At 40.7% G+C, this 27,194-nt stretch overlaps 2 protein-coding genes across 4 annotated transcripts; one reads left to right on the top strand and one right to left on the bottom strand.

Moving 5' to 3' along the window:
- Positions 1-519: 519 nt before the first annotated feature.
- On the bottom strand, positions 520-21,128 carry atp7a (ATPase copper transporting alpha). 3 transcript variants are annotated; one of them, XM_034121171.1, is made up of 23 exons: positions 20,883-21,128; positions 19,609-19,739; positions 17,418-17,904; positions 15,668-16,444; positions 15,275-15,484; positions 14,606-14,769; positions 14,194-14,355; positions 13,986-14,062; positions 13,058-13,280; positions 12,726-12,959; positions 12,542-12,633; positions 11,279-11,406; positions 10,439-10,593; positions 10,216-10,350; positions 9,822-10,016; positions 9,463-9,645; positions 8,469-8,682; positions 6,032-6,178; positions 5,535-5,677; positions 4,678-4,881; positions 4,053-4,170; positions 3,848-3,950; positions 2,334-2,607 (listed from the first exon to the last, which is right to left on the bottom strand). In XM_034121171.1, exons 2-23 carry the CDS (start codon positions 19,726-19,728, stop codon positions 2,334-2,336), a joined length of 4,545 nt encoding a protein of 1,514 aa, XP_033977062.1. In that variant the 5' UTR covers positions 19,729-19,739; positions 20,883-21,128. The 3 variants fall into 3 exon arrangements, with proteins under 3 accessions (XP_033977064.1, XP_033977062.1, XP_033977063.1); XM_034121172.1 differs by having other exon boundaries at positions 20,888-21,128; XM_034121173.1 differs by lacking the exon at positions 20,883-21,128 and having other exon boundaries at positions 520-2,607; positions 19,609-19,728.
- A 2,142-nt stretch (positions 21,129-23,270) lies between these two features.
- On the top strand, positions 23,271-25,080 carry fbxl3l (F-box and leucine-rich repeat protein 3, like). The gene is given in 5 exon segments (XM_034121435.1): positions 23,271-23,630; positions 23,885-24,003; positions 24,155-24,353; positions 24,356-24,554; positions 24,557-25,080. Coding segments are annotated over 5 exon segments (1,386 nt in total). The 3' UTR covers positions 25,066-25,080.
- Positions 25,081-27,194: the final 2,114 nt, after the last annotated feature.

The raw sequence follows: 27,194 nt of genomic DNA, 5'->3' as shown, positions 1-27,194 counted from the left end.
GAAGTTTGTTATTCTAGTGTTAAAGGTAACTGAATGTAGCATTTTCTAATTTCAGCTGTTAACGCTGTGTTTGTCCAGAAAGCACAATATGGTAACAGATTCTAAATGCTGCACATTTTAAATACTTGTTTAGACCTGTTCAGTTTCCTCACCACCACGCTTTTTAGCACATCTTAAATCAGCGAGGGAAGTTGAACTTGCTCTGACTGCATATAATGAGAACTAATCCCCCTTTAATGTGTTAAAAATATGAAATTAACTACCTAATAACTAACAAGTTTCAATCTACCAAATGAGATTGTCATTACAGCCAAAGCGATACAAATCAACTCAAGAGGAAGAAGTCATTTACAGTCTGCATTAATCTTAAAAATGATTTAAGAAAATATATCTGTTTTTCAGTAAACTGCGGTGATGTGATGTTTAGACTTACTGGAAGAAATAAAGTTGATGAAATCTGATGTCGGTAATGTTTAACTGTCGGCTCCATGGCGCCACCTTGTGTTTGAAACTGCACAGTGAGATTACAAAAGCGTTTTATTCCAAGGCACATCACGTTCAGAAGAAATATGAAAGACAGCAAACATGGACTTGCTTAAATTTAAGTGCACACAGATCCTAAGCCCTATGGACGTCTTTACAAACAAACAAACAACAACAGATTGGCACCTAGCTGGCTGTGATAGCTACAGAACATAATGCATCATGGGAAAGTGGCAGGACAAACTGATGGTATTTTATATCACCTAACAGAAATACTATAGAAGCTTGGGACACAGAAATGCAAGGAATAGCTGGACTGTAATGATTATCTCCAGATTTGACACAGCAGAGAATAATTCAGCATCATTTTTGAAATACTTTTACATTATAGAAAAATAAAGCTGACCAGAAGCTGTCTTTGATTGCAAGATGTAATCTCAACTTTTCCTCTCCTACAATGATTTTAAAGAAACAATCTACTTAATTCTTCAATATTTGCCTCTCAGTAACTTGTTTGGTGGAACTGCTGAGTCACAGCTGTGTTTCCTGCTCCCCTGGGTTTAAAGATGGTTCTTTGATCAAGTGCAACAGTGTGAATCACATAATAAAAAGCAGAGATTTGCCACCACTGAAATAAATTCCTGGAAACAGTAACAACATCTTATCTAGTGTGATGACAGAAAGAAAACAAAGGCTTTCGCAAAAGGCCTTTTCCACAGCAGACATTTTGACTTGAGTAGGAAAAGGATATTTGTTAGTGAAAATGTCCGTTCTATTAAAGTTTCCCAACATCATTCCTCATTAACTTCCCTTCTGCTTTTCCTGTGTGTGACATGTCAACATGTCTTCTGTATAAAAAGACACATTTTTCTTTTTCACAACGAACTGCATCCAACACAAAACCTTCTCTTTGCAACGAGCAAATAAAGTAATTTCAGCACAAAGTCACCCATGTAACAATTTCTGTTCATTTCTAACAATGATAACTGAAGATGCAGACACACCTATAGAAACCTATGAGAGGTGTTCTATACCTGCCGTCACCATTCAGCGTCTCTGCTGCGAGGCGTTGACCTTATCTCTGTTCACACTTTATCCACATTAATCCAAAGTAACCTCTGTGCGCTGCTATCTTTGGAATGTGATGGACTTTGCCGAGGTGGCACTTGGATTGGCACTTGGGTTACAATGTGACATTAACAGCCAACTCTGGTAGCACAAAATTCAGTCTTCAGCTGGTTTCTTTTTCGATTGACTTCACGAGTCTTCATGCCTTTCCTTAATCAGTAATTACACATTCTGTGGATACATTTGGATTCGACAACTTCATTCTTCACATAGAATATAATGAAAAAAAGAGATAAATAAGGGTAATATAAATACTCTGGAATATAATTATACAACATTATAATTTCCCATTTAAGGTAAAGTGTTAAAATATAACCTGGTAGTGTCTTCTCTTATACCGGGCACCACGGTTAAAATGTCTTTGGAAAGATTGTACTGGCAGATCAGAGGCGATTATCTCTCTGCTTCCTGGATGTGGACGCTTCAAAGCTCTGTAGATGCTTCATGCCCACAGAGAGTCAAAGGCTCAGTCAAAGACTGGGCCCTGGGGCGATGACCTCAACAAAAGATAGTCTGCAACTGAGGGAGAGAAACCTCTCCTCCCTCTCTGAAGTGCATGTGATCAGCTGGTTGAGCTAAAAGAAAATCCAGGGACATGTAAGCTTTTTTTCCAAGTCAACATTGCTGCCCTAAGGCACCTACAGCAGCAATTATTCAATTTCCTAGCCTAGAATAAATGTTGTTATCTACTTCAGCTTAAAACCATGAGGGCCGTGTGAGCCTCAGCAGAACTCCTCCTCACACTGCGCCTCCCCCACCAGCAGGGAGTGTTTGTCGGGCTCGCTGAGCACCAAGCTGTTGAGGGAGTGCTTGTCGGAGCGCAGGGAGTTGATGGAGGCCCGGCTGTAGTTGACGATGCGGTCCAGCAGGCTGAGTCTGGGGGAGGGACGCCGCATCTCGCCCATCCCGATGTGGACGCTGACGTCGGACAGGCTGCCCGGACGCCTGCTGTTCCCCAGCCTGGCCTCCAGCATCTCCGCCGTGGGCTTTGTGTAACTGAGCAGAGACCAGAAGACGGGATTAGACTAATGTGGACAGCGATGGGAAATGGTTTTAGAGGAATATTTTTAAAAAGGGAGAAGGAAAAAGCACACCTCAAAACACGTTAAGGGGACACACTACAGGTGAAGGGTTAAAAACTCAAAATATATCATAATGAAACCAGCTGATTATAGACATTAAAGGTGGGGTAGGTAAGTTTGAGAAACCGGCTCGAGATACACTTTTTGTTATATTCCATGGAATGCTCTTAACATCCCGATAGCAATGAATATCTTAAGTGCTTTGACAAAAAATCCATACAAAAATGTCATCTGTGGAAGCCGTAGTACTGTAAAAAGCACGACCAATCATTTTAGCCGGCCCGGCTAAAATAACTGGATGGCCTACCTGCCTGTCAGCCTTCCATCTGTGCACAAACTTATCTCGTGCCCTCATTGGTCATGTGCGCGTTCGTGTGTGTTGGAGGAGGGGCTCTGTAAGGAAGTGGCAGATTTTTTCCGGCTGTGTATTTTCAAATTCTAGCGCACTTGAGCTGGTTTCTCCAAAATTACCTACCCCACCTTTAACACAATTATTTTTTGTGTTACACTTTTTTCTTTTTTTAAATGAATGAAGTGGGAATTTCTGTCTGAGTGATAACAAGCTTATTTGTAGAAAACTGCCTTTAAAGATAAGTATTGTAAATGAAGGACAATTTGTTCGAAGCGACAGGCAAATAGGGTAAAGTAATCACATTAAATTAAAGTAAACATACAGATGGCGTCTTAAAACTTCCCAATTACTTACAATAAGACTTTTTTTTGGTATGTTTTCCAAATGTGCAAATAACAATACATTCATCTGTTTGCATTTTGCTAATTATTTATCTATATATCATATTCCATTGACTTGTATATTATAGACTATTCTTGCACTATTTCTATTTTATTTGTAATTACTTGCACATCTCAAAACATTCTCTTGCACTATTTTATCTATTTTATGTCCTATATATTCATGTTGCACTGTTGGAGGAGCTTGTGACTTCATTGCCATATCTAAATGTGCACATGAAAATAAAGCCTTGAATCTTGAAGAGAAATTGACATACCGGTATGCAAACATGCTGACATGTGCAGTAGAATTAACACTTAAACGTGTATTTCAGAGAGTTTCATTTCATGTTACGGAAATGGAATAGTGCCAGAGAAGAGGATGTGTTTGCCAGTAGTTTCTCAGATTAAATATCTCTTACCATTTGAGCAGCAGGGAAGATAAGACCACGGAGACCGAGGACAGCGCCATGGCAGCAGAGCCCATCCACGGCTGTAACACCAGACCAATGGGGAGAAACACACCTGAGGACAGACACGGCTCTTATCAGTGCGGTGATCCAAACTGTGGCACTGATCACTGTCAATGAGAAGACATCATTCAAACAAACCCTGGCAGTCACCTACCAGCAGCAATAGGGATGCCAACCAGGTTATAGATAAGAGCAAAGACAAAGTTGATCCTGATCCTCCGGACGGTCTTTTTAGAGAGGTCGATGCTGCCCACCACATCCAGGAGGTCATTCTGCACACAAGACGAGACCAGCGTAAGAAAAAAGGGTAGATATTTCAGATAAGGAAACAGTTTTATTCAGTATTTATACATAGATTTTTGAAACCAGTGGTCCAAAGTGGATGAATATATTTTGTAAAACCAAACTATTTTCTTTTTAAAAGCATTATTCTGCATTGTCATGTCATGTCATTAGCTATACATTGCTGGTTTTAAGATAACGAAATGTTTGGAAAAATAAAGCACTTCACAATTTAGGAAATAAAGACAAAAGTTACATAATAACCAACGTCTGTACTTTTAAGTAACAGTACTGCTAAAATAGGAATGTATGATTTTCTCTTGAGTTACCCAGAATTATTGACCAGTAATAGATTTATGTCTTGCAAAAAACTGGCATATTATAATTTAATTTAACATCTTGTCTGAGGATACAGTGTTGTGCTCTGTGACACCGTGTCTAGAGATATTCATTTATTGCAACCAAAAAAAAACCCTCCCCCAAGCTCAAATCCTCACCCTGATCAACACCACGTCTGCTGCCTCTATGGCCACATCTGTCCCAGTTCCTATGGCGATGCCTACGTCAGCCATGGCCAGAGCAGGAGAGTCGTTGACGCCGTCGCCCACCATGGCTACGATCTTTCCTGCCTGCTGCAGCTGCTCCACCTTGGCCACCTTGTGGGAGGGCAGCACCTCGGCAAACACCTTCCTGATGCCCACCTGAGGAAATGCAGGGAAATGGGCTCAGAAACACAGAAATATACAAAAAAGAAGACCTGGACTATGTGTCTAAGAAGGTTTTTTGTTGCTAGAGGATTGCTGGAATGTAGCATCGCCCAGTTGCCTTGGACAAGAAGCCATTGGTATTTTTCCATTGAATTTTGGATTATTGTATACAATAAGCTCTGTGGCGAAGATAACGGTACTTATATGTATTGTTCAGCAGCACAATCTTAACAAATGAACAACAATTTAATCATTTTTAAAGTGGTAGCATGATTTCAACGCCGCCACTAAGCTAGAAGCCGACTAGTGTTGCGTTTATGGTGTTTTGCGCGATTACATTAATGTCCCGACAACCATTGTAGTCGAATTTGTGACATTAATACTGTAGAAGAAAAAACTTGAAATCTCGGCTTGAAGTGGGCTTAACCACTCCGCTTATTTCTGGCATCTCACGAAAAACCCATTCAAAAACCAGAAGTGCAAAAATTCTCACTCATTAAAAGTGCTTAATATTATACGACTTGGATACCATGATGTCGTAATATATTGTGATTTGTATGCTGTTGTTTGTTCCAAAAGCAACACTGTAATTTTAAATTAACATTGCGTTCTCCCAAACATCGCCCAGCTCTATGTCTCTGTCGTACCTGAGCAGCGATAGCTCGTGCCGTCTTGCTGTTATCTCCGGTCATCAGCACCACCTCCAGCCCCATGCTGAGCAGGGTGTGGACGGCCAGCTCCGCCTCTGGCTTCACCGTGTCTGCTATGGCTATCATCGCACACAGAGTGTCTACAACACAAAGTAACATGCTTAACAGGAATACATGTAGTTTTAGACAGAAAATTACTTTCAGCAATCAGACAATTATGACAAACAGTGTACATTTCATCTGAAACAGAGCTACTCATATTAAATAAGTGTAAACTTCCGACCCCTTTTCGGACGTGTAATTAGCTAAAGCTTTGTTGTTTATTGATATCAGACAATGATACTACAGATTATTCAATTATTAATTAAATGTTTCGTTTTGTTATTGCATTCATTTGTATAGTACTGTATCATGTCTGTATCACCTTTTGTTTCATTTGTATTTTCTTTGGTTTTACACGCTCGAAAAAAAATAATAAACTAAACTAAACTCACTGTCGACAGCCACGAGGACAGCCGTGCGTCCTCTGCGCTCGTGCTCGATCATGGCCTCATCGATGTCCGGGCTGACCTGCAGGCAGTTCCTCCTCATCCACTCTCTGTTTCCAATCAGGACAATGTAGGTGGCCGTCTGGACGAGGCCTTCACACAGAGATCAATGAGGTTAGACAACAGCATAGAAACAACTGTCTCACTACCTAAATTAATTCAATTTACAACAGTTGCTTGTTTTGGGATCAGACGATGAAGACCACAGAAGGAAATGTAATTGTACTACTTTAAAGCAGATGTGTATTTAGGTGGTTGGTGTAAAACTGTGGAATTCTCCACAGAATGATCTAAAGAATTGTATAGGTTTTTTTCAGTTAAAGAACTTGTATAAATTAAGAAAAATGGGACTATATGAAGCCGCGGAATGTGAATACGTTATATGTTCTTTATTTGCAGGTCCCATTATTATTGTTATTATTATTATTATCATTATTATGCGCCGCTTTCCCCTTCTACTCCAGTTGGACTCAGATGAGGGTGTTGCACCTTTCCTTGTTCATGTGATGTTTTGGTGTTGTTTTTTTTGTTTCTTTCCCGTAACTGTCAAGTGGGAACTAAGTATTTTTTGTAAGTTTTTGTGTTTCTCTTATTTTCCTACAATACAGCAATGATTGGCTGTGAATAAGAAAATATGAAGGACAGACCATCTATTTCTATTTTGTTTTAGAGAAAGGGGCAGGTCATATAAGATTATTTTCTTCTCCCTGCTCCATTTCGGGTATGGTATGTTCAGTGGCGACTGGTCATTAGGTGCAGGTGGGGCACAGCCCCACCTAGTGTCAGCAGAAAGTATTACACATAATGATTACAAAAAATGGAAAGAGATGCAAAAAAAGAAATTAAAAAATATATAAAATATATTTTAAGGTCATGTTTAATCATCTGATTCGTCTGTACATTGCTGTTTTAGTCTGTGTTCTTCTAATTAGTGTCTACAGTGCCGTTTTGAGCCATGTGGGACAAAACCTGATCATGCCCCACCCTCTCACTGTCAAAGTGAACGGTGACTGTAAAAACTACACTGCCCATGCTCAGAGTATTTTTCAATGTAATGTGTGTGGCAAAAAAACAAAACACCATAGGGGCACTGAGCTGCCATCCCCACCATACGTCATCTCACATCATTCAGAGCTGATTGGCTGTAAGTACGTGTGCCGCGAAAAGTGTGGTGTGTGAAGAGGAGACGAGAGAGCTGCAGTGACGCGTCCTAAAACCAGGAAGTAAGCTGCAAAAAAGCAATGAGGTTTCTCCATAGGATTTTAGAAAATAGCTCGAAATAAGATCTGTGGGAAACGTACCTGTTAGATAAATGCACGTTTTGTTCAGCCGGATAATATCCACATGTCTACCCTACTTTTATAATTTTCGAATCATAAATCTATCGATTAGATTTATGATAGACTTTTGAAACTACGAGAAGATAAGGAGGACTTTTACAAAAAAGTTATATAATTTTTTGTCCAGAAGGATAGGCAAATGGACTTCATCTTCAAGTCAAGGTAAGACCGCAATTTTTTGAAAATGGGATCTTACTTAGAGAGAACAATTCAATATTTAAATGATAAAATTACATTTTTTGGGTATCCTTTTGTTGAACTGTCTGTTTAAAATTAATCGAAGCATCAGACAAAAAAAGCTTTTGAAAATAATATTATATTTTGGTTTAGGTCAAAATATAAGATTTGTAAACCTGAAGAGTCAGTGCCAGTGCCTCACCAGCCATGAACCTCACTGCACGTCACTGCAGAAGCTTATATATAGACAGGGGTGCACACAACTTTCTCAGTGAGGTACTCAGATGAGTACCTGGAGTCAGTGTTTGGTACTCCAACTTGTGGCGATTGTCAACGGGGGGTGACAGTGGAGTACAGCGCTTCGCGATTGTTGACGGGGGGGGGGTGGAGTACAGCGCTTCGTGACCGCGGGGCGTGTGAACGTTGTCATCAGCTGTTTTAGCGCAGGGCTGCTGTACAGACCGACGTTAACAGCAGCCCTGTCTGTGCACACGGAGACCAACTCTGTCGTCCGGTGATCTAACCGCCTTCTGGAAAAGCTTCACAAGAACGTCGGTACGCAAATGTGCTTTGTGACACAAGTGACGGTACGCATTTCAGATTGTTGCCGCGCATGCGTACCTGCGTACCAGTTATGTGCACCCCTGTATATAGACATCTAAGTTTTTTGTGCCCCACCACTTTTGTACATATAAAAACGCCACTGGGTATGTTTACAGAGACATGTTTTGTAAATAATTGTTATACATTGAGTTTGTGCATACCATGAACGGAAAACATTTAAATCTAAATGAAATAATCTCAGGACTACATAAGAATGTTTCAGTATTTCTGTTAAAACCACAAAAAGGTGATCCCCATCATACTTAGCGGTTGTGGGTCCATGATGAGGGGATGGGAGCTGGTGGACATCCGGGTGTCACTGATCTGGACGAGGATGCTGTTGCGCTGGTTGTTGTCCTCGCTGTCGCTGTCCGACTGCCTCTGCAGGGTCTCCGTGTTGCTGACCTGACATCTGATCCCACAGCCCGGCACCGCCTGGAAGTCCGTGCAGGCGCCAAGAGACTCCGTGCTGAGCTCCTTCACAACAAAAAGTGATGGATGTTAAATAAAACATTCATGACTCATAAGGAAGATCATGCGTGGGCATTTAATCGTATGATAGCAAAATAAAACCTCAACTACTTTAGTTATATATATATATATATATATATATATTCCCCGGGCGCTGTACAATAACTGCCCACTGCTCCTAGTACTAGGATGGGTTAAATGCAGAGACCAAATGTCACTGTGTGTGCTGTGTGCATGAACATGTGTGACCATTAAAGAGGGCTTCATCCTCCGATTCTATCGTCTATCTATAGTCAATAAAAAAGCGATGACATTCTTGTGTTTTTTTAGTCACGTGATTATTTTTGAACTGATCAGTCAATAAAGTCTGGCCAAAATGCCACCTCATTTCTTTCTTCCAAGCCCAGTTGTTGTCATTGGACCCCTTAGCTTTAGTAATGTAGTTATTCTTCCTCCTGACTGCGCCCCTATATGCTGCTGTAGTCCTGATATGGCAGCACAGCAAACGAGAGAAAAATCTGACTTTTAGTCAACGAAAAATGAGAAAGGGTTTTTTCATCTTTAAACTAGATCTTTCAGACTTTGCTTTATTGCACTGTTACGTTATCACTTTTATTGATTTAGTCACGGTTGTTGGCTGATGACATAAGTGCCGTCTTGTCAAAGTAATGGAAAAAGGTTGTCGACGAACATATTTACTTGATGTTTCTGATTTCTGAAATTAACAATCATGTAGAGCATCTGACATTTTCCTGGGTGGGCGTTACATGTGAGGTAGGAGCCAACCTGTTTGCAGTATTTGGTGATGGCTGCTCCCAGAGGGTGCTCACTGTTGTTCTCAGCTGTGCCCACGATGGCCAGCAGTCGGGAGCGAGGCATCCTGTTCCCCTCCACAACTATCTTGACCTGGATCACCTTCGGGGCGCCATATGTGATTGTCCCAGTCTTATCAAACACCACTGTCTGGACCTAAGGTAAAACAAATATACATTTAGGATCAATATTAAACGTTTTAGCAGTATTTAAATCAGAGCAACCTTACACTAATGTGGTTTTGTGAGCTTAGATACCAGAACCACTTTTCAATGTGTTTAATTGACAGTTGTTCCGTACGTATGAGTGTTACAAAATGATCATTTACACACCTTATGCGCCATCTCGAGTGGCTCTCCTCCCTTTATCAGGATGCCATTCTGGGCACCAACCCCTGTGCCCACCATGACAGCTGTCGGGGTTGCCAAGCCGAGGGAACAGGGACATGCGATGCACAACACCGTTATGGAGGCCTGGAAGGCGAAGCGAATCACTGCCTCTGTCCTGGAAATGCTCTTATCGTAACCCTGCAGGGAGAAAATAGGGCCGTTAAAATGAAATACAAATCACTTTTACTATCACTGAAGATAAGAAAGTGTAATTGCAATAGTGAACAAAATGAGATGCAGTGACATTTGTAATGTTTCAATTCTGTAAAAAATAATTTCCTGATGCTTTACTGAGGAGCTTGGTAAAGTCAGATAACAAGAATTCAATAACACTCACAGGAAAGTACTCCACCACCAGAGAGAAGTCTAAAAACCCGATGACAATCCAGACGACCAGTGTGAGTGAAGATATGACAACAATGAAGGGCACGAAGTAGCCACTGATCTTATCTGCATACTGCTGGATGGGAGCCTAAAAAAGAAATGTCATGAATTAAATACCTGAGCAATGATCCTCAAAGCAGGTAGACACCATGCAGATCTCCAACCACATATTTCACCTTTGAAGTCTGAGCCTCCTCCACTAGTTTGACGATCTGAGACAGCGTGGTGTCCAGGCCAACATGTGTAGCCCGGACCAGCAGAGAGCCATTCTGGTTAATGGAGCCTGCGATCACTGAGCTGCCGGGCTTCTTCGTCACCGGCATGGCTTCACCTGGAGTCAGAGCAACAGCTGGTGAGGAAACACGGCAGGGCAGCGGGAAAAAGGAGCGCCACATCTGGAGCAAATCTGCTGTTTTGGCAAAGACTTGGACTCAAATGAGCGCTGAACTAATAATTACAATTATGTTGAAATTGCTATATGGAATTCTGAAATATTCAAATCTCAGGAGGCAGAATAGTTGATTTAAAAATGTTATTGGGGTGCTGCAGAGAATATCTCTTTTTTGTTTCAAAGCTTAAGGAAAATAACTTTCCATGATGATGTTAATATGTTGTTTAAAAAGATTGAATATGCAAAATACTATGTCCACTATCTTGAATGTTTGGCAATATCATTAAAATATGCCCCAACTCAAATAATAACCAAAGATTACATGTTTCTTAGTAATGGTAATTTATCTTCTCATAGTCTTAAGTACATTTCTGATTGAATGCCAACAATGTGACAAATCAGGGCTAATAACTAGTGTAGTGAACTTTGTCAACACTGGGACAGTAGATAACACACTACAAGACAAACAGCTAAAAGTAACACATTTTTAGAGACCAATCAGAACGCAAGTCAAATCTCTTGCCTTGGCTCACTTTATCTGAATACTTATACTTTCATCTAACCAATACTGATATTGGGCCTTTAATCGAATAGGTACGTGGTCCATTCCTTCACTGCGACCAACCTGTGATCAGAGACTCGTCGGCCATGGAGTGTCCCTCGATGACCCGCCCATCGACTGGAAACTTCCCTCCAGGAACCACTTTCACCACATCGCCTCTCTGCACCAGCTCCACATCCACCTGCTCCTCGCTGGAACACACCACGTCACACACACTTTAAATTATACACTGTGGATACAACGCCAGGCTATCATTACACTACTGCTGTAATTATATCTTACACTAGAGTAAATAAGCATGCCCAATTGTATGAAGGCATACAGTGAGCCTGCACAGAGAGGTAATGTCCCATGGTACTGTGCATTGATTTAAAGAGGTTCTCTGCAGACAGTGATTGATGGACAGAATATAGAAAAAGGGCAGCTCTACATGTATTTGGGAGCTATACTAGACAATAGCATTTTGAGAGTAATACTGACACAGTGAACAAGAAAAGGCAGCATCTCTTTTTCCCTCAGGAAGTGCCAGGTTGACCTGATGACAATGTTTTATATATCTTCTAAGGAGTTTGTACTCACTTTCTCTTTTATGAGCTGTTAACTTTCAAGGTCAAACACAGAAATGAACTCAATAAGTTGGATAGGATGTTTACAACAAACAGTTATATAGGAACAAATAACTAAAATAAGAATCCATCCCATCTGATTCTTCCAACCCCTTTATATCTACAGTTTCCATTTCTGAAATCTATACGCATTCTCAGACTTCCACTTGATCAACCAACAAACTCAACGACACTCCTTTATACCCTCCCAAACTCTTAGAGGACGGTGTAGTTGGATCTCTTTTGCTTTTCACTTCTATAAACTGACATATGATTTTTACAGTTTTTTTATAGTTGTGTTTTTGTGCTGTATTAATTTGCCTTGTATTTCTTGGGCACCAAGTGTGTATACCACACAGCCGCATAAACAATTGCTTTACTGGCAACTGATACAATTATTGATTATCCCAGCAGGGTTTTTTGAAATCTGAGTAGTAGATAAAAATGACATTTACAGTTGAATTTCCCTTTGATGGTCAATCAACTAACTTTTTTTATTTCACACAAAAGCATTGGACAATTCCATAATAAATCAAGGATTACATCTGAATCCCATTTGGGATTGAGTTATGTGCTATTCTTCATTGTTTATGAAGTCCTTGTTATTTCCCGTTAGACCTTTAACTGACATTTAATCTGCAAACCGTAGATATATTGTAATCTAAAACCAACAAAGATATGAAAGGTTGAGCACAAAATGAGTACAGAGAACAAAGAGTACCTGAGAAGGGACTTGTCGCTGCTGAGAGTCACCACCGTGGCCTCAGTAGCTTGTAAGGACATCAGCTTGGACAAAGCCTCAGATGTCTTGCTCTGGGTGGAAGAAGATGATTTCCAAATGACTTATACATTAAATTAAGATCCTGCATTTAATGTCATAGATGAATAATGATTATGAGCTCAACCTTGGCTATCTGCTCCAGCCAGCGCCCCAGGGAGATGAAGACAAAGAGCATCGGCGGTGTGTCGAAGAAGGTGATGGGGTTGATTCTTGCCTTCTCCACCATGGCCACTATGAGGACAATCAGTGAGTAGGTGAAGGCTATGGAGGTAGCCAGCACTATGAGCACATCCATGTTGGCAGATCGGTGTTTCAGGGCTTTGTAGGCTTGAATGTAGAAGTAGCGACCTCCAATAAACTAAAGAGAGGAAACACAGAATTCACCAAAACATTACATTCAGTCCATCTTATAAAATCTGAATATTTGTGCTGTTCCTGAGAGTGCAGGGGAGATACCTGTACAGGCACACAGAAGAGGAAGGACAACAGGTTCATGATGGAGAGGCCTGGGAGCAGCTGTCTCTCCAGGAACATGGTGGCGTGGTAGTGGTTGCGGTCGTCCATGGTGGCGTTGTGTTGGTGTGAAACATTCATGTTGTGGTCCATGATCATCATGTAGGTCATCATGCCCATGACAGGCACGCAGAAAACCAAGCTCACCAGGAAAGATTTCCTCCATCTTAGAGAGCAAAGACAGTTGTGCATTTTATTTTGTCATCTATGTTTTAATAGTCCTTAGAGAGGGGCAAGGAAATGTCCATGGAGACTTTTCATTTCACTTCTCCGATGAATAACCCACAAACACTGCATATACATAAAGTAAACCCATGTTTATAGTGTTAAGGCTGTACTGCAGGTCATTTTTCCTTTACATGCCAAGCTAATGTTAAAGCTTTGAGGGTCTGTTGTCAAGGTTTATGACTTTATCACACATTGAATCTGTTTAGATTAAATCATTCCAAAAAAGGTCAAAGTAATGAATTGATATTATAGACTGTGTATGTATTGTATAGACTTATGGTGCCTTTATGCGTGTACAGGAAGGTTTACATAAAAAGAGGATTTTTATCATGACCTTATGCTATTCTCAAATATATATGACCTATCTTTCAAAACATTATTCCCCATTGACACAATTTACAGTTTTCCCTGGCACTAATGGTCCAAGCGATATGCAACTTGTGTACAAATGTAAGAGAAGCTGGTTTTTGTATAATCAGAATTCATTGAGGAATATAAAGAGATGGTGTTGCCCTCTCTGTAAGTGAATGCAAGTTTTCCTGAGATAAGCAAAACATATTGTTGAATGTTGAGTCATCACCAAAATAAATAAAAACAAATAGAGGCTGTGTGTGTTCTTGGTGTACACAAAAATGCTACTTACTGCCGTATCTCTTTGCTGTGGTCCAGGTGACTGCCAGTGCGGTCCCTCTTCACCAAAGAAGCTTCAAACCCCAGATTCTGCAATTAACAGTCAAACTACTGATACAAACAAATCCTTCATAATGGTATTGGTTTACATAAACGATGTTAGCATGCAAAAAGAAACGTTAAAAATAACTGAACAAATGCTTAAATAACAGGATTAATACCTTGATCAGTTTGATGATGTCTCGCGGCCCTATAATTTCAGAGTCGTGCTTAATGTGTGCTTTGTTGGTTGCTAAGGCAACAGAGGCATATATAATCCCCTTTTCTTTCATGAGGCTGGATTCAATCTTGTGAACACAAGAGGCACACGTCATTCCCCTGACCTGAAAGAAGGTGGAGAGGAGCAGTCAAGAAGGGAAAGGAAGAACAATATATTAAAGAGGGGATGAAGTGAGGAACAGACATTTATTTGATCTACTGAAAAATAGGATACATGTTTTAGACCTTCTTCACTAGTGATGGAAATGTTTATCTATGGATGTGATACTGTGCAAATAAATGTACTGAGTTGAATGTGTCTTTTCCTTTTTAATCTAACACTAAAAGTGTTAATGCGACCGTAGGTTTACTCACCACGAGTTCTAGGTTTCCATCTGAACCTTCATAGTTCTCCATCACAGAGGCGGAGAAGCCGAGCTCTTTCACACACTCGGCTATCTTCACAGGGTCGATGAGATCAGGGTTATAACGCACCTCTGCTTTACTCGCCATCAGTGCTACCAGTACAGAGTGGATACCTGCAAAACATTAAAACATGTATCTTCAGTTCCTGGTGAAAGCACAAACAGTACGATTAATGCTTAATGAAATAAAACTGAATGTTTTTTTCACATTCAAAGCTTCTGTTGGGTTTCTAAGAATGTAGCTTTGAATTATCCTTAACCTCAGTGAAAATGTTGAAAAACTAAACAAGCTTAAATACAGATTGAAGCATAATAGCTCATGAATTACAAATAATTTATGGACTTTGGAAATTATTGCATTTGGATGAGTGGAAATGTTTGGATCACACCAGTCGGAAACAATCATACCAAACCACAATTTCAAATGAATTCTACAAATAGCATAATAATCCAAGAAATGATGTAAGATTATATGTTTGAGTTAATGTTAGGTTATGTTTACACAGTTAATAACTTGCATGTCAAAATACTTTCTTCAATGACTGTGTTGTGGTTTTGAATCTGACGTGTGGAGAACATTAAATCTGGTATCTAATATTTATTTGCAGTTTTTACAGACCAGTTTCATTCTTGAGGTTTCTCTCGATGTTTGCCACACAGGAAGCACAGGTCATCCCTCCGATCTGGATGAAGCATTTAGCGTTTTTGTCTCCGTTGCGTGCCCGAGTCTCTTTCTGTAGGTCACCGTCTAGCTCATTATCTTTCACATTTGATAGATTTGAAGACTTTGAGAGACTTGGTTTTAGTACAGGAAGCAATGAATTGGTCTCTGCAGAAAACAAGGGGGGAAAAAGGAAATGTCTCAACAATACCCACTGAATGATGAGCATCCTAAAACAACAAAGTTGAACTTAAGACTACCTGCAGGCGATTCTCTAGTTCAAATACAAATTAGCCATTTTACTACGTGAGAAATAAGCAGACTCAACAACCACACCACGTCTCCTCTCACCAGGTAGGAAGGCATCAAAGCCCATGTCCTCCACAGCCTCCCTCAGCTCCTCAGGTGTGGTCAGGAGTGGATCGTACTCGAAGGTCCCCTGGTGCTCGGACAGAGAGACCTGGGCCGACGTGACCCCTTTCCTTTGGGAGATCATGCCTTCAATGGACTGGACACAGGAGTTGCATGTCATGCCCTCGATGTGAATATTAACTGTGGATGCTAGAGGCTGGGTGAAGCAGGGCTGTGACGCAGCGGGTGTGGCCTGTGTTGCTCGAGCAGGCCGGGGGGGAGTTAAGAGAGCAGTGGGCAGAGTGGGAACAGGACTGAGAGAGGCCAAGGAGCCCCAGAGCTGTGTCTTGAAGTTCCCTGGAGGCAGCGCTTCAATGGCCTGCTGCAACTGAGCCACAGTGACCTTTACAGGGTCGTAACAGACGGAGGCCTTCTCCTTCTCCAGAGAAACCTCCACTGAGGAGACACCAGGCAGCACGGAGATATTGTCCTGGATATTGACCACACATGAACGGCAGTGCATACCTTTTACCCTGAGCGCAATAAGTTTTGTGTCTATGAAGATTTCTGACTCCTCTGATGCCTCTGATGGTGAAGAGAGAGTTGGTTTTTGGGAATCAACTAAACGTCCGATTTCGCTGAGGGACAGCTGCAGGAGGCGAGGCTTGGACTTGACGAACGCCTTGAAGCCAGAAACAGCAATCTGGTCGGTGATGGTTTGGACAGTGATGAGGTAAGGCAGGTACACGATTGTAGCTTCCTGAGTCTCCAAAACAACTGTGGACGATAAAGACATGACAGAGTTAAAAATACCAAAGCAGAGCATAAAAGACCATATTTCACTAGAACAGGTCATTGTGCACGTAAAGATGACGCAAATGATTGAAAACAATGAGGCAAACAAAAACGAAAGTCCAAAAATGCCTACATGAAATGTACACATAAGCCTTCGATCACCATTAAACAATCATTTAGTCCCATATGATCCTGTTAATATGAGATCAGGGGCCCTTTGTCATGCATCATTTATACTAAGGTAATATAATCAAGTAAATCAGGTGTCCTTTCTGTGTGCTTTGTCCCTGTTTAAGGTCCTGGCGGGTGTTTATTTCCAACTTGGGAAGAAGTCTTTTAAAGCTGAACTCCAGAGAGAACAGAGGCTTTGCATTCAGGGCTCTGGACTGTCCTACCTGAGGAAATCAGGCTGTTTGAGTTGATAACATCTTTTAAATCTCTTGTTAAAAATGACTTTAAGCACACATCATTTGAGTATTGATGGTTTTATTATACTGTTCTGTTAAAGGGGATTTTACAATATATTAATTATAATTTTCTGCCTTGTTTGAAGCACTTGTTTTGCATCTGGGGTTTTGAAAAGCTCTTCATAAATGAAGATTATTGTAATTATTATAAAAGGGTCATGAGGAAATCATCTTTGTGAAATATTAATATTTAACTCCATTTGGGACAATGTTTCTAGAAAAACAAACATACAGCTGCAGCTTCAGTCTTCCTGCGCACAGAATCTGTAAACGTGTCACTACTTACAACAATACCAGTAGAAGTATTTCATGAGTCATTGTCAAATCCCACAGAGCAACCTGTCAACTGTTTCCATGCAAAGAACCTCACATGACGTGACAATTGTTATCTTTAAGATGTACATTCCTGCGCAGCAACTGTGTCACAACATCACTTTTACATCAGACACTGAAGCAGTATGACTTCAAGCTTGTAAAAAAAACATCACCTTTGATCTTCTCAATCCCATTTAGTTTTCCAATCTTTCCTTCAATGGTAGTAGTGCAGGAGTGACAGGTCATTCCTTCAATGCTCAGTTTGAGGAGCGCCGCCCCGCCATCCGCAGTGTGCGATGGAGACATGTTTGGGGTTATTTGCATTGGGCTGCTGGGTGCTGGGACCTCCACCGCCTCACTCAGCTGCGAAGAAGAAGTCAGGGAAGGAACAAAGGTAACAGTGAGACCCATCGGGGAGGGGCTCTCTCTGACGTCCAACACTCCCTGTATCTGGGACAGCTTCTCCAGAGCCTCCTGCTGGGCTGCAGGTGTCAGGCCTGAGGTGGGGATCAGCTGGGTGTCCGTGGAGACGGGGGTGGCTGCGCTGGACGCTGATAGACTCGATTCAAAGCCCATGTCCTCGATGGCCTCCGACAGAGACTCTGGGCTCTGGTGGCTCTGGTCAAATAATACAGTGGCATTCTTCTGCTCTAAAGACACCTACAACATAAAAGTCAAGGTTAAAATAGAGTAAATTCATAAAACGTGAAAGAAATGGGACAATCAATCCGGCTAAACTAAATCAGTGTAGCTTACAATAGCTGCATTTGACTTTTATTCGACTCATAAATCGGGTTAATTCATCCATGAGGATAAAAGGCAGCTTTCTTCTTTCAGATTAATAACAGCATGTAGAATTTCCTGAGCGCACATTAATGTTCCAAAAATGCTGTTAAGAAATTAAAGAGCCAATAGACAGCTTTTTTAGCTGGTTTGAAGCTAGTTCTAGCTACTTTCATCTGAATAAAGATGCACAGGACACAATGCATTAGGTCTTTGGGAGATAGAACACAGTGGCAGGTAGAAGGGCACAGTGAAGGGGTCTTATTGACGCAGATGGTGCCATGAAGCGATTAGATGGGGCAATCAAAATGTACTTTAGTTACTAGTTCAAGATCAATTAAAGCAAAAATGTGTCTATTGTCACTTTAATGTAGTTTACCCACACATCATCAATAATACAATAAAATAGCACTACTTTTTAATAGTTTTATTAATTTATTAACTGATCGACATCAGAGATGCAAAATATCATCCCTGTGTTTTTTATATTGTAAACTGTATTTAAATTATGTGCGGGCATGTATGCATGTTGGTATGGATGTGTGAGCATATGTTTATGTGTGTATATGTTTATATAAATATATATTTTTTCGTTTTATGTGGAAATGCACTGCGAGGATTGCTTTTTTTAAATGTCGTTGTACCTGGTGCGATGACAATAAAGGAATTATATTCTATTCTATATACATTATCTTGTGACATTTTAACAGCCGTACTGTGAATCTGCCTCGTCTCCACAATTGACCTTATACACATATTTAAAAAAATGGGGTAAAATGAGTAATTTGCCTTGGCAAGCTCAAAGCGTGTTGTGTCAGTATTGATGACCCTTAGCTCTTCCTCTTTAGCAAGAAGGAAACATGTGACCCGCTGAAGAGATCACTTGACTGGGCCATAAGTAACAACCACAGTGGGGGTTAAGTTGTAAGTGATTGTGCCTGTTGGCTTAACATTTCTGTTTCTGAGAATGAGAGGGGGGAGGGCCAAAATGAGACAAAATGAGTCTGTTCTACCAAAAACATCTATTCACTCCTACCAGATCATGACTATATAAATGAATTAAAAAAAGACCCAGGAACTGAATTCTCTTAAGACATAAATGACATTTCCTGTGGGTGCAAGCTGCGTATCGACCTGTTGTCACAGTCCACAGAGAAGGGCAGAGCTTTATCCGGAACACTCTATTACATTATCTTGTCCTTTAACCCAAGCCTGAGGGGTAAACACACAATAAACAAAACAGAGGACCACAACAATTGTAATATAGCAATCTCTCTTGGCCAAATGGATGTAAGTCGGTTTTAAATTCAAGTTAGTCCTGAGGGAGTACAGCTGTGGGTATAATCAAACTGCCTTACATTAAAATGGACAGGACCCTTTTGTTAATATAAAAATGTATGCATATCTGCCTTTTAAATTACAGATTGGATTGTACAACATCCATGATAGTCATTTCAGAACGTTTTTAAGACATTCAGACATGCAGCAAGATAAACAAATCGCATATCAACTTGGAAGAAAATGCTGATTGAAACTAAAAGTAATAATCCATGTTCTCACCGAACATCTTTGCACATTTACCTTTATATGTATGACCCCGGGGAGCGTCCCAATTCGCTGCTCTATGGACTGGACACAGGAGCCACATGTCATGCCCTCCACTCCGAGGGAGACTGAAGACAGATTGACTTTCTGTGTCATGGTTGCTTTCTCTAAAAAAGGGACACACGAAGTACAACATGTAAAACTCAAGTCTTTATAAAAAGAACCAAGAGCAAACCTTTAACAAATGCAGGGCAAGTACTCAAAGAGACAGGTCAGAAGAATCATCCAAATGTAATGATAAACAAAAATGGCTGAAAAGCTAAAGTCATGTCAAAAACAACACAAGAGTTCATTAGAATTTGTTTGTAATATGGTGAAATGTTACTGTAAACATTTCAACTCAAATATTTAATTTGAATGAAAATCCAAAATGATATATGCTACTAAGAACATCAGGAGCTCGTAGCTGTGAAAAAATACAAGTCGTTGTTGTACCTACATCTTTCAGCCTTGTCCACAAAACAAGATATGAAAACACTTCACAGAACTGGGCTCTCTATTGTAAAGAAACAAGTATTTCTTGCACTTTTTAAAAACCTAATTTTTTATCAGATCAACTTTTTAAATTGTATTCATTACCACAGTTGTGAAGAAACAAACAGCAAAACTTGCCACCTTTTATGTATATTTGTGTTTGCGATAAGTATTTCCACTTCCTGCACAGTCACTAGACATCAATAAATACAACAAAGCGTATTTGTTCAATGATATCAAAACAAAAGTAAAAACGCAAGGGAAAGCTATAATGTCCATGTTGTCTTGCTTGGATTTAATTACTCGGTAATGAAACAACAGCAGATTAAAGCTCAACACATTATTTTACTGTTATCATAAATACAATTACCACAACTTCAGTGATGTACAGAAAGAAAAAGCAACCCTGCAACAGAAAGTCAACATAAAAGTGTATTTGATGCTCCTTAAGACTAAGGCTATTTCCTAACAAAGGTAATTAGCTGTAGACCGAATAAATGGTTTATGTGTAACAACGTTTTAAGACTTTTGATGAGGGTTTTCGAGTGAGTAAAATGATCATTTAATTAAGTTACGATTTAAGCGGCTAATAAAGATAGCTTGACTTAGCTCTAAAAAAACCAAGTTAAACGTATCATTAGCTGTCGCCTGTTTGTTACTAAACTTAAAAAACAGTGTATAGTTTATAAAAAATGTAATGTAGACATTGATCTTACTGAAAGTGTCATGTAATAACACAGCTTACGTTAGTTTTAGCATGTAAATAAAAGTCTTACCTTACTCAAAGTAACCAGTTAGCTACAGGCTAATGACGTTGGCTGTCAGACTGTGGCTAAGCTAAGTAGCCAGCTTCTTCTCTTCAAAAAATAAAACAAAACAGCAGCGTCGTGGCATCGTGCTGTCTATGGAGAATAACAGAGGGTGCTGGAGTATGTCTTTTATTCCCCTGTTTTAACAAAGCTGAGCTCTGTGAAGCTGTCTTTATTTCTTCTTCTCATGCAGACGTAACTAGCGTCTCCTATGAACGACGTTTCCACGCGTCTACGTCACTAAATGGGCGGGGCTGCAATCCATGGCAACACCTCTGGGTAATTTTGCCCTAAATTAGCCCTGTCAGGCTGCATTTACTGAAGGCTAAAGCTGTTTTCAATTTAATCAGGGATGTAAAGTAGATAAGTGCATTTTCTCAAGTACTACCTTAGAACAATTTTGAGGAACTTTTAATTTACTGAAGTATTTCAATGATTTGCTACTTAGTACTTCTACACCACTACGTTTCAAAGGTTAATAGTGTACTTTTACTCCACTACATTTATTCTATACCTTTAGTTACTTAGCAGATTCATGTTGTAAAAAATAACAACACTTAAATAAGACTTGAGGGACATCTGGAGCAATATTCACAGTCAGACAACCCTGCAGTATACAAGTAATTCATTAAATTAGCTGCATGCTTTACCAGCTGTGATAAACACAATAATGCATAAATAACTATAATCCAAACCTATGCTATACATTATTCTGAAAATGGGCCGACCTGCATAATGAGTACTTTTACTTTTGGTCCTTTGAGTATATTTTGATGCTAATACTTTTGTACTTATACCTGAGTAACATTTGAAATAAAGGACTTTTACTTGTAACAGAGCATTCCTACACTCTGGTTCTTTACTTAAGAACACAATCTGAGTACTTTACATTACTTTTAATTCAATTTATATACATTTTCCTCCATGTTAATCAACTAAAAATAACTTCAATTCAGTTCACTATAGCTCCGTTGTTTTGTCCGACCAGTAGCTGTCCTCATTCATAAGCCCTCTATGCTCAGTGAAATATGATACATCTTTGGTCCATAGTCTGTTTTGACCTGGTTTTGACACACTGGTTTGAAATAACTCCAGGGACCTTACACTTTGGGGGCACTCAAAACACAGGGCAAACTTGTGTCCTTCCACCGTCCAGTTTTGACTGACCTCTACATAACCGTCCAGTTTGACTGACCTCTACATGACATTACCCTGGTAATCTTTCTTTCTAGGGGTGGCTGCTTTCCCAATCAAGGTTCAAGGTTCAAGGTTTTTTATTGTCAAACTAACATAGCTACAGAGTAATTATGTCGTTGAAAATCTTAGGTCACAGGCTTCTCCAACAATGCAACACAATCAGGAAGGAAACCAGAGGAATGAAGTGTCTTGTTAGGTGGTCAGAGATATCCTGTTTAATTTTTGGGGGAATGACTGTAACTTGAAATGTGAAATATGATTTGATTAATTGCTGAGTGTTTTTCTTTTTTAATTAAGCTTACTGTATAAAACACACACACACACACGTATAAAACACACACACACACACACACACACACACACACACACACACACACACACACACACACACACACACACACACACACACACACACACACACACACACACACACACACACACACACACACACACACACACACACACACACACACACACAACACACACAACGCCGTGAGAGTCGCTTGTGAAGAGACCTGCTCCTGCTGTCCTATCTCAGCCACAGCCAGCATTGATCAAGTCATCTCCATCCATGGCTCCAATGAACGATGTCTCCTCCACCGGCAGAGCACACAACAGAGAGGAAAATGTTGTTTGTCAACCCTTGATAAGTATCACCCGTTAGTTGGAGTTTTTACTTTGTTTGGTTTTATATGGGTGTTTTTTGTATGCTCATAGTCAGCAAGGTTTCTGTTAATGTGTCTCTGGCGCTACAGCTAGTGATTATCCATTCACTTCAGCTCAGTTCAAAGTATGGGTTGATGGTTTTTATAAAGTAGTAAACTCTTTTTAAAATACTTTTACAAAAAGGTGTCAAGAAATGACTATTGTATTTGTTGTGTAATGTCTTGTATCTATATCCTTACTACTGTTGAACAAATTACAATTAATAGCATTTAAAAACTGTAAATTACTTCCTGGGGTCTAGTTATTAAACAACTGTCTATAGGAAGGGACAATAATACCTTATTTTATGATAAATTGACATAATTATATTTTGACGGGTATGAGACTGTAAACCACTATCAAAAATCTAATAAAAGCTCAGATATCTTTGGTACACACTCTGCATAGATCACCTTACTTTTGGCATTTATACAAAATGTGATTTGTTTCTGAATGAAACGAGGAAGGACAGATCTCAAACCAAAGTGCCAGCACTTCCCATCCCTTGAGAAGAGAGCTAAGAGACAGAAGTTGAGGACGCCCTGCTTTGCTCTTCCTGCAGTAGAGGACTGGGGTCGCCTGCCGCCACACGTCGTCCTGCAGATCTTCCAGCATCTGTCCCTCGTAGACCGGGCCAGGGCCTCCTCAGTGTGCCGCTGCTGGAATGACATCTTTCACACCCCTGATCTGTGGAGGGGGTTTGAGTTGGAGCTTAGTCAGCCGGCTACATCTTACCTGCGCTCCACTCACCCCGACCTCATCCAGCAGATCATCAGGAAGCACGCCAAGCACTTGCATTACGTCAGCTTCAAAGTGAGAGTCTTTCCTGCCGTCAACCCTTTCTCCTTTCACCTCCTCCCCTTTCACACCACAGCTGTCTTTATAACAATATGTGGCCTGCTTAATTAAAATCCGCTGCAGTATTGATCATGACGCTGCCTTGGCATAGGTGTGGTTAACACATCTAGGCTGGGATTATTCTCACAGTACACCTTCTTCTTTCCATATCTAACATTGGGGTTTTTCTTTATTTTTACCTAAAAGGTGAATCACTGCTTGTGAATCAGATGGATAGCTGCACAGAATCTGCCGAGGCGGCCTGTGACATCCTCTCTCAGCTGGGGAACTGCACCATTAAGACCCTGGGGTTGATTTCCACAGCAAGACCTTCATGGATGTGTCTCAGGTAAGACACTGCATCTCATACGCACATTTCCACCCTTTCACTGCTGCCCTGTTTGTTTGACACACAAGATCTGGATTATATGGTAGAAATATAAAAACATGTTTCCCTTTTTTCAAAAATCCTGTCCTTTATCAACATTGTTTGTCCTTCCTCAGGCCCACTTTGCGTCTGCACTGACAGTAGTGTTTGTCAACTCCAAGTCCCTATCTTCCATAAAGATTGATGACACGCTGGTTGACGACCCGTCCCTGAAGGTGCTGGTTGCCAACAACAGTGACACCCTGAAGTTGCTGAAGATGAACAGCTGTCCTCATCAGTTCCCATTCAGACGCTCAGACTTCTCCCTCTGTCCTCAGGTATCCTGTGTGTTGCGGATCAGTGTCATGGACTCAGAGAGCTGGCGTTAAACTACCATCTCCTGAGTGACGAGCTCCTGCTGGCCCTCTCTTCTGAAAAACACGTCCACCTGGAGCACCTGCGCATCGACTTGGTGAGCAAAAACCCTGGACAGACACAATTTCACACCCTCCAAAGAAGCAGCTGGGAGGCTTTGGACACTCACCTAAGGTCAACATCGTCATGTACTTCTACCGCATTGAGGAGGAGTTTGATGCCTTCTTCCGGGACGAGACCCCCGTCACCCAGTTGTACTTTGGCCGGGCAGTCAGTAAAGAGATGCTGGGCCGCGTTGGACTGAACTGCCCTCGGCTGGTGGAGCTGGTGGTGTGTGCCAACGGTCCTGAACCCCTGGATGAGGAGCTGATCCGTATCGCAGAACGCTGCAAATGCTTGACTGCCATTGGGCAAGGAGAGTGTGAAGTCACATGCAGCAGCTTTGTGGAGTTTGTAAAGATGTGCGGGGGCCGGCTGACTCAGCTGTCCATCATGGAGGAGGTGTTGATCCCAGACAGCAGCTACAACATGGAGCAGATCCACAGTGAGGTGCCCAAGCACCTGGGCCGCATGTGGTTCCCTGATATGATGCCCACCTGGTATGGAGCCAGAGTGCAGGGCGTCAGTGTGATGGGCTCTGAGAGGACAGCATGCATCTGTTGTCACTGATCTTGGCTGGCTTACTGGCAGGCGATTCATTTCTAAGGCTGTCACTTTTGTTTACCTGTAGTAAATTTGAAAAATATCTTCTCACTTAAAAACAACACATCGCATTTCTGACATTATTTCGCGAGCATTCAGCTTTCTTTACATGTTTAGATATTGTGATGTCGAACGTTGCTTTTAGTGGGCACTATCTCTTTGATATCAGACGACAGTAACCTCCACTAGTTGAAGCAGTGAAAGACAAAACGCCAACTAGTCAAACTAGTTTCACAATGTGAGTGCATTGAGGGTTCTTATTGGCTCTCTAGTTTAAAATAAAAATACTAACCAAATAGGATTTTTTCATTAACCTCCTTGCTTCACATGCATGTTGCGCACTAGCTAAAATGTTGACCTGAGAAAATACAACTTGTTAACTAGTTGCATGTTATTCACTGAATGATGCAAATGTATTTCTGTGCAAAATAGTTCCGGTGCATTAAACAAAATAGGCGACATCGCCGTACCTGACACCTGCCTAAAAAAAGGCTGTAAATAATTGCCTTATTTTTGATCATTTAACGCATGTCACATATGTGTTCATGGCTATTATGCATAATAGGCAGCAGGGATAGGGTTGGTCAGGTCTTAAAGAAGTCTGCTTTTTGTAACAGCTATTTCACAATGAATTCTCAGTAAAAAATATGTTTAATCTAAAATATCAAGCCTCTAATTGGATGTTTAAATGTCTGTTTTTCTGACTTTGTCCCATTTGACCTTTGTGCAGCTTTTTATTTTCAACACTAGAGAGCAGCAATGATCTAAGTGGATGCAGTGGGACCTTATATAAGCAGAGCTGCTACTGTATAATGAAGTATGCCAATGATAACTCAGCCCTTTTTACAAGTGGATTCGGCTTGTGCACACTCCATTTCCATAAAAAAAGCTTTGTAGCTTAGAAGTCTTTTCCTCTGATTCTTCTGAATGTACCTTTTGGCTGAATGTGAAATAAGATGACACACATACAAATTGAACAATTTGATTGTTCTTATTTGTATTTCACAGCAGATTATACAGATAAACAAAAAACACAACCAGCCACAGGCCCAGCCTACGGTGTTAGGACATACATTTTTCTATAGAGGCAAGTTAATAAAACATCTGTAAACCACATCTGTGCGTTTGCCTCACTGACAGTATGCATTGTGACTGTTTAGGGTATCTAGGTGAGAGGAATATATTAAACCAGCTATGCATTTTGTTCTGGAAAAGTGCCATGTTTTTGAGGGGTGGGTGGCATGACTAATTGGGTTACCACTGTGCTCTGAAAACCCATCAGGAAAGTAACAGGCTTATGTGTTCACTATGGCAGCTTGTTATGAGAAGAGTAAGAAGGAGAGGGCCAAATACTTTTTGTCAATCATCGCGCTGATCAATGATTTGTCAGAAGTCACAGAGAAAGAGTGTTCTGTCCTGATTGCATTTATGTAAGACCACCCTTAACCCTCCTATTGTCTTCGTTTGCCCCCCCTTACTTTGGTGTTCGCGGTCAAATTTGACCGGTCCTGTTTTAACTGCTATTACATTAACACAAAAACCATTAATCATCACCAAATTTCATTTAACACCCTTTCAAACTGTACATATTGTATCAGACTACTGGTATACATGAAAAACTGCAGTAAATATACAATAGACACTGAACATGTATTGTGTGTGCCAGGTGTGATCCATGTGGGGGGATGGGCACATAAGAGCGGGAAATGTGTCAAATTGTTCTGTGTGTTTGTGTGTGTTTGTGAGTGCCAGGTGTGATTCACATGGGGGGATTGGGCACATAAGGGGGGGGGACACATCTAGAGCAGTGGTTCTCAACTGGTGGGTCGCGACCCACTTTTGGGTCGCGCACCCGTTTCGAGTGGGTCGCAGATGTGTGAGTGAAGATTCTTTTTTTTTTTTTTTGGAAAAAAGTCAAACTTTTATTTTGAAGGCCCGATTTTCGAACGTTGTGCATGCAGTCGGCGTTGGACTGGAAGTACCTGAGACCATAAACGGTTTTGAAAACTTCTGTCATGTAGTGATCATCTTCTCAATCTTTGCTGATTTTATTTTGAGTCTTCTGGCCAATCAGAATCAAGATTGTTGCCGGAAGT

This window comes from Trematomus bernacchii, unplaced genomic scaffold (genome assembly GCF_902827165.1).
Source record: "Trematomus bernacchii unplaced genomic scaffold, fTreBer1.1, whole genome shotgun sequence".
NCBI lineage: Eukaryota > Metazoa > Chordata > Actinopteri > Perciformes > Nototheniidae > Trematomus > Trematomus bernacchii.
This window is presented reverse-complemented; position numbering and strand designations above follow the sequence as displayed.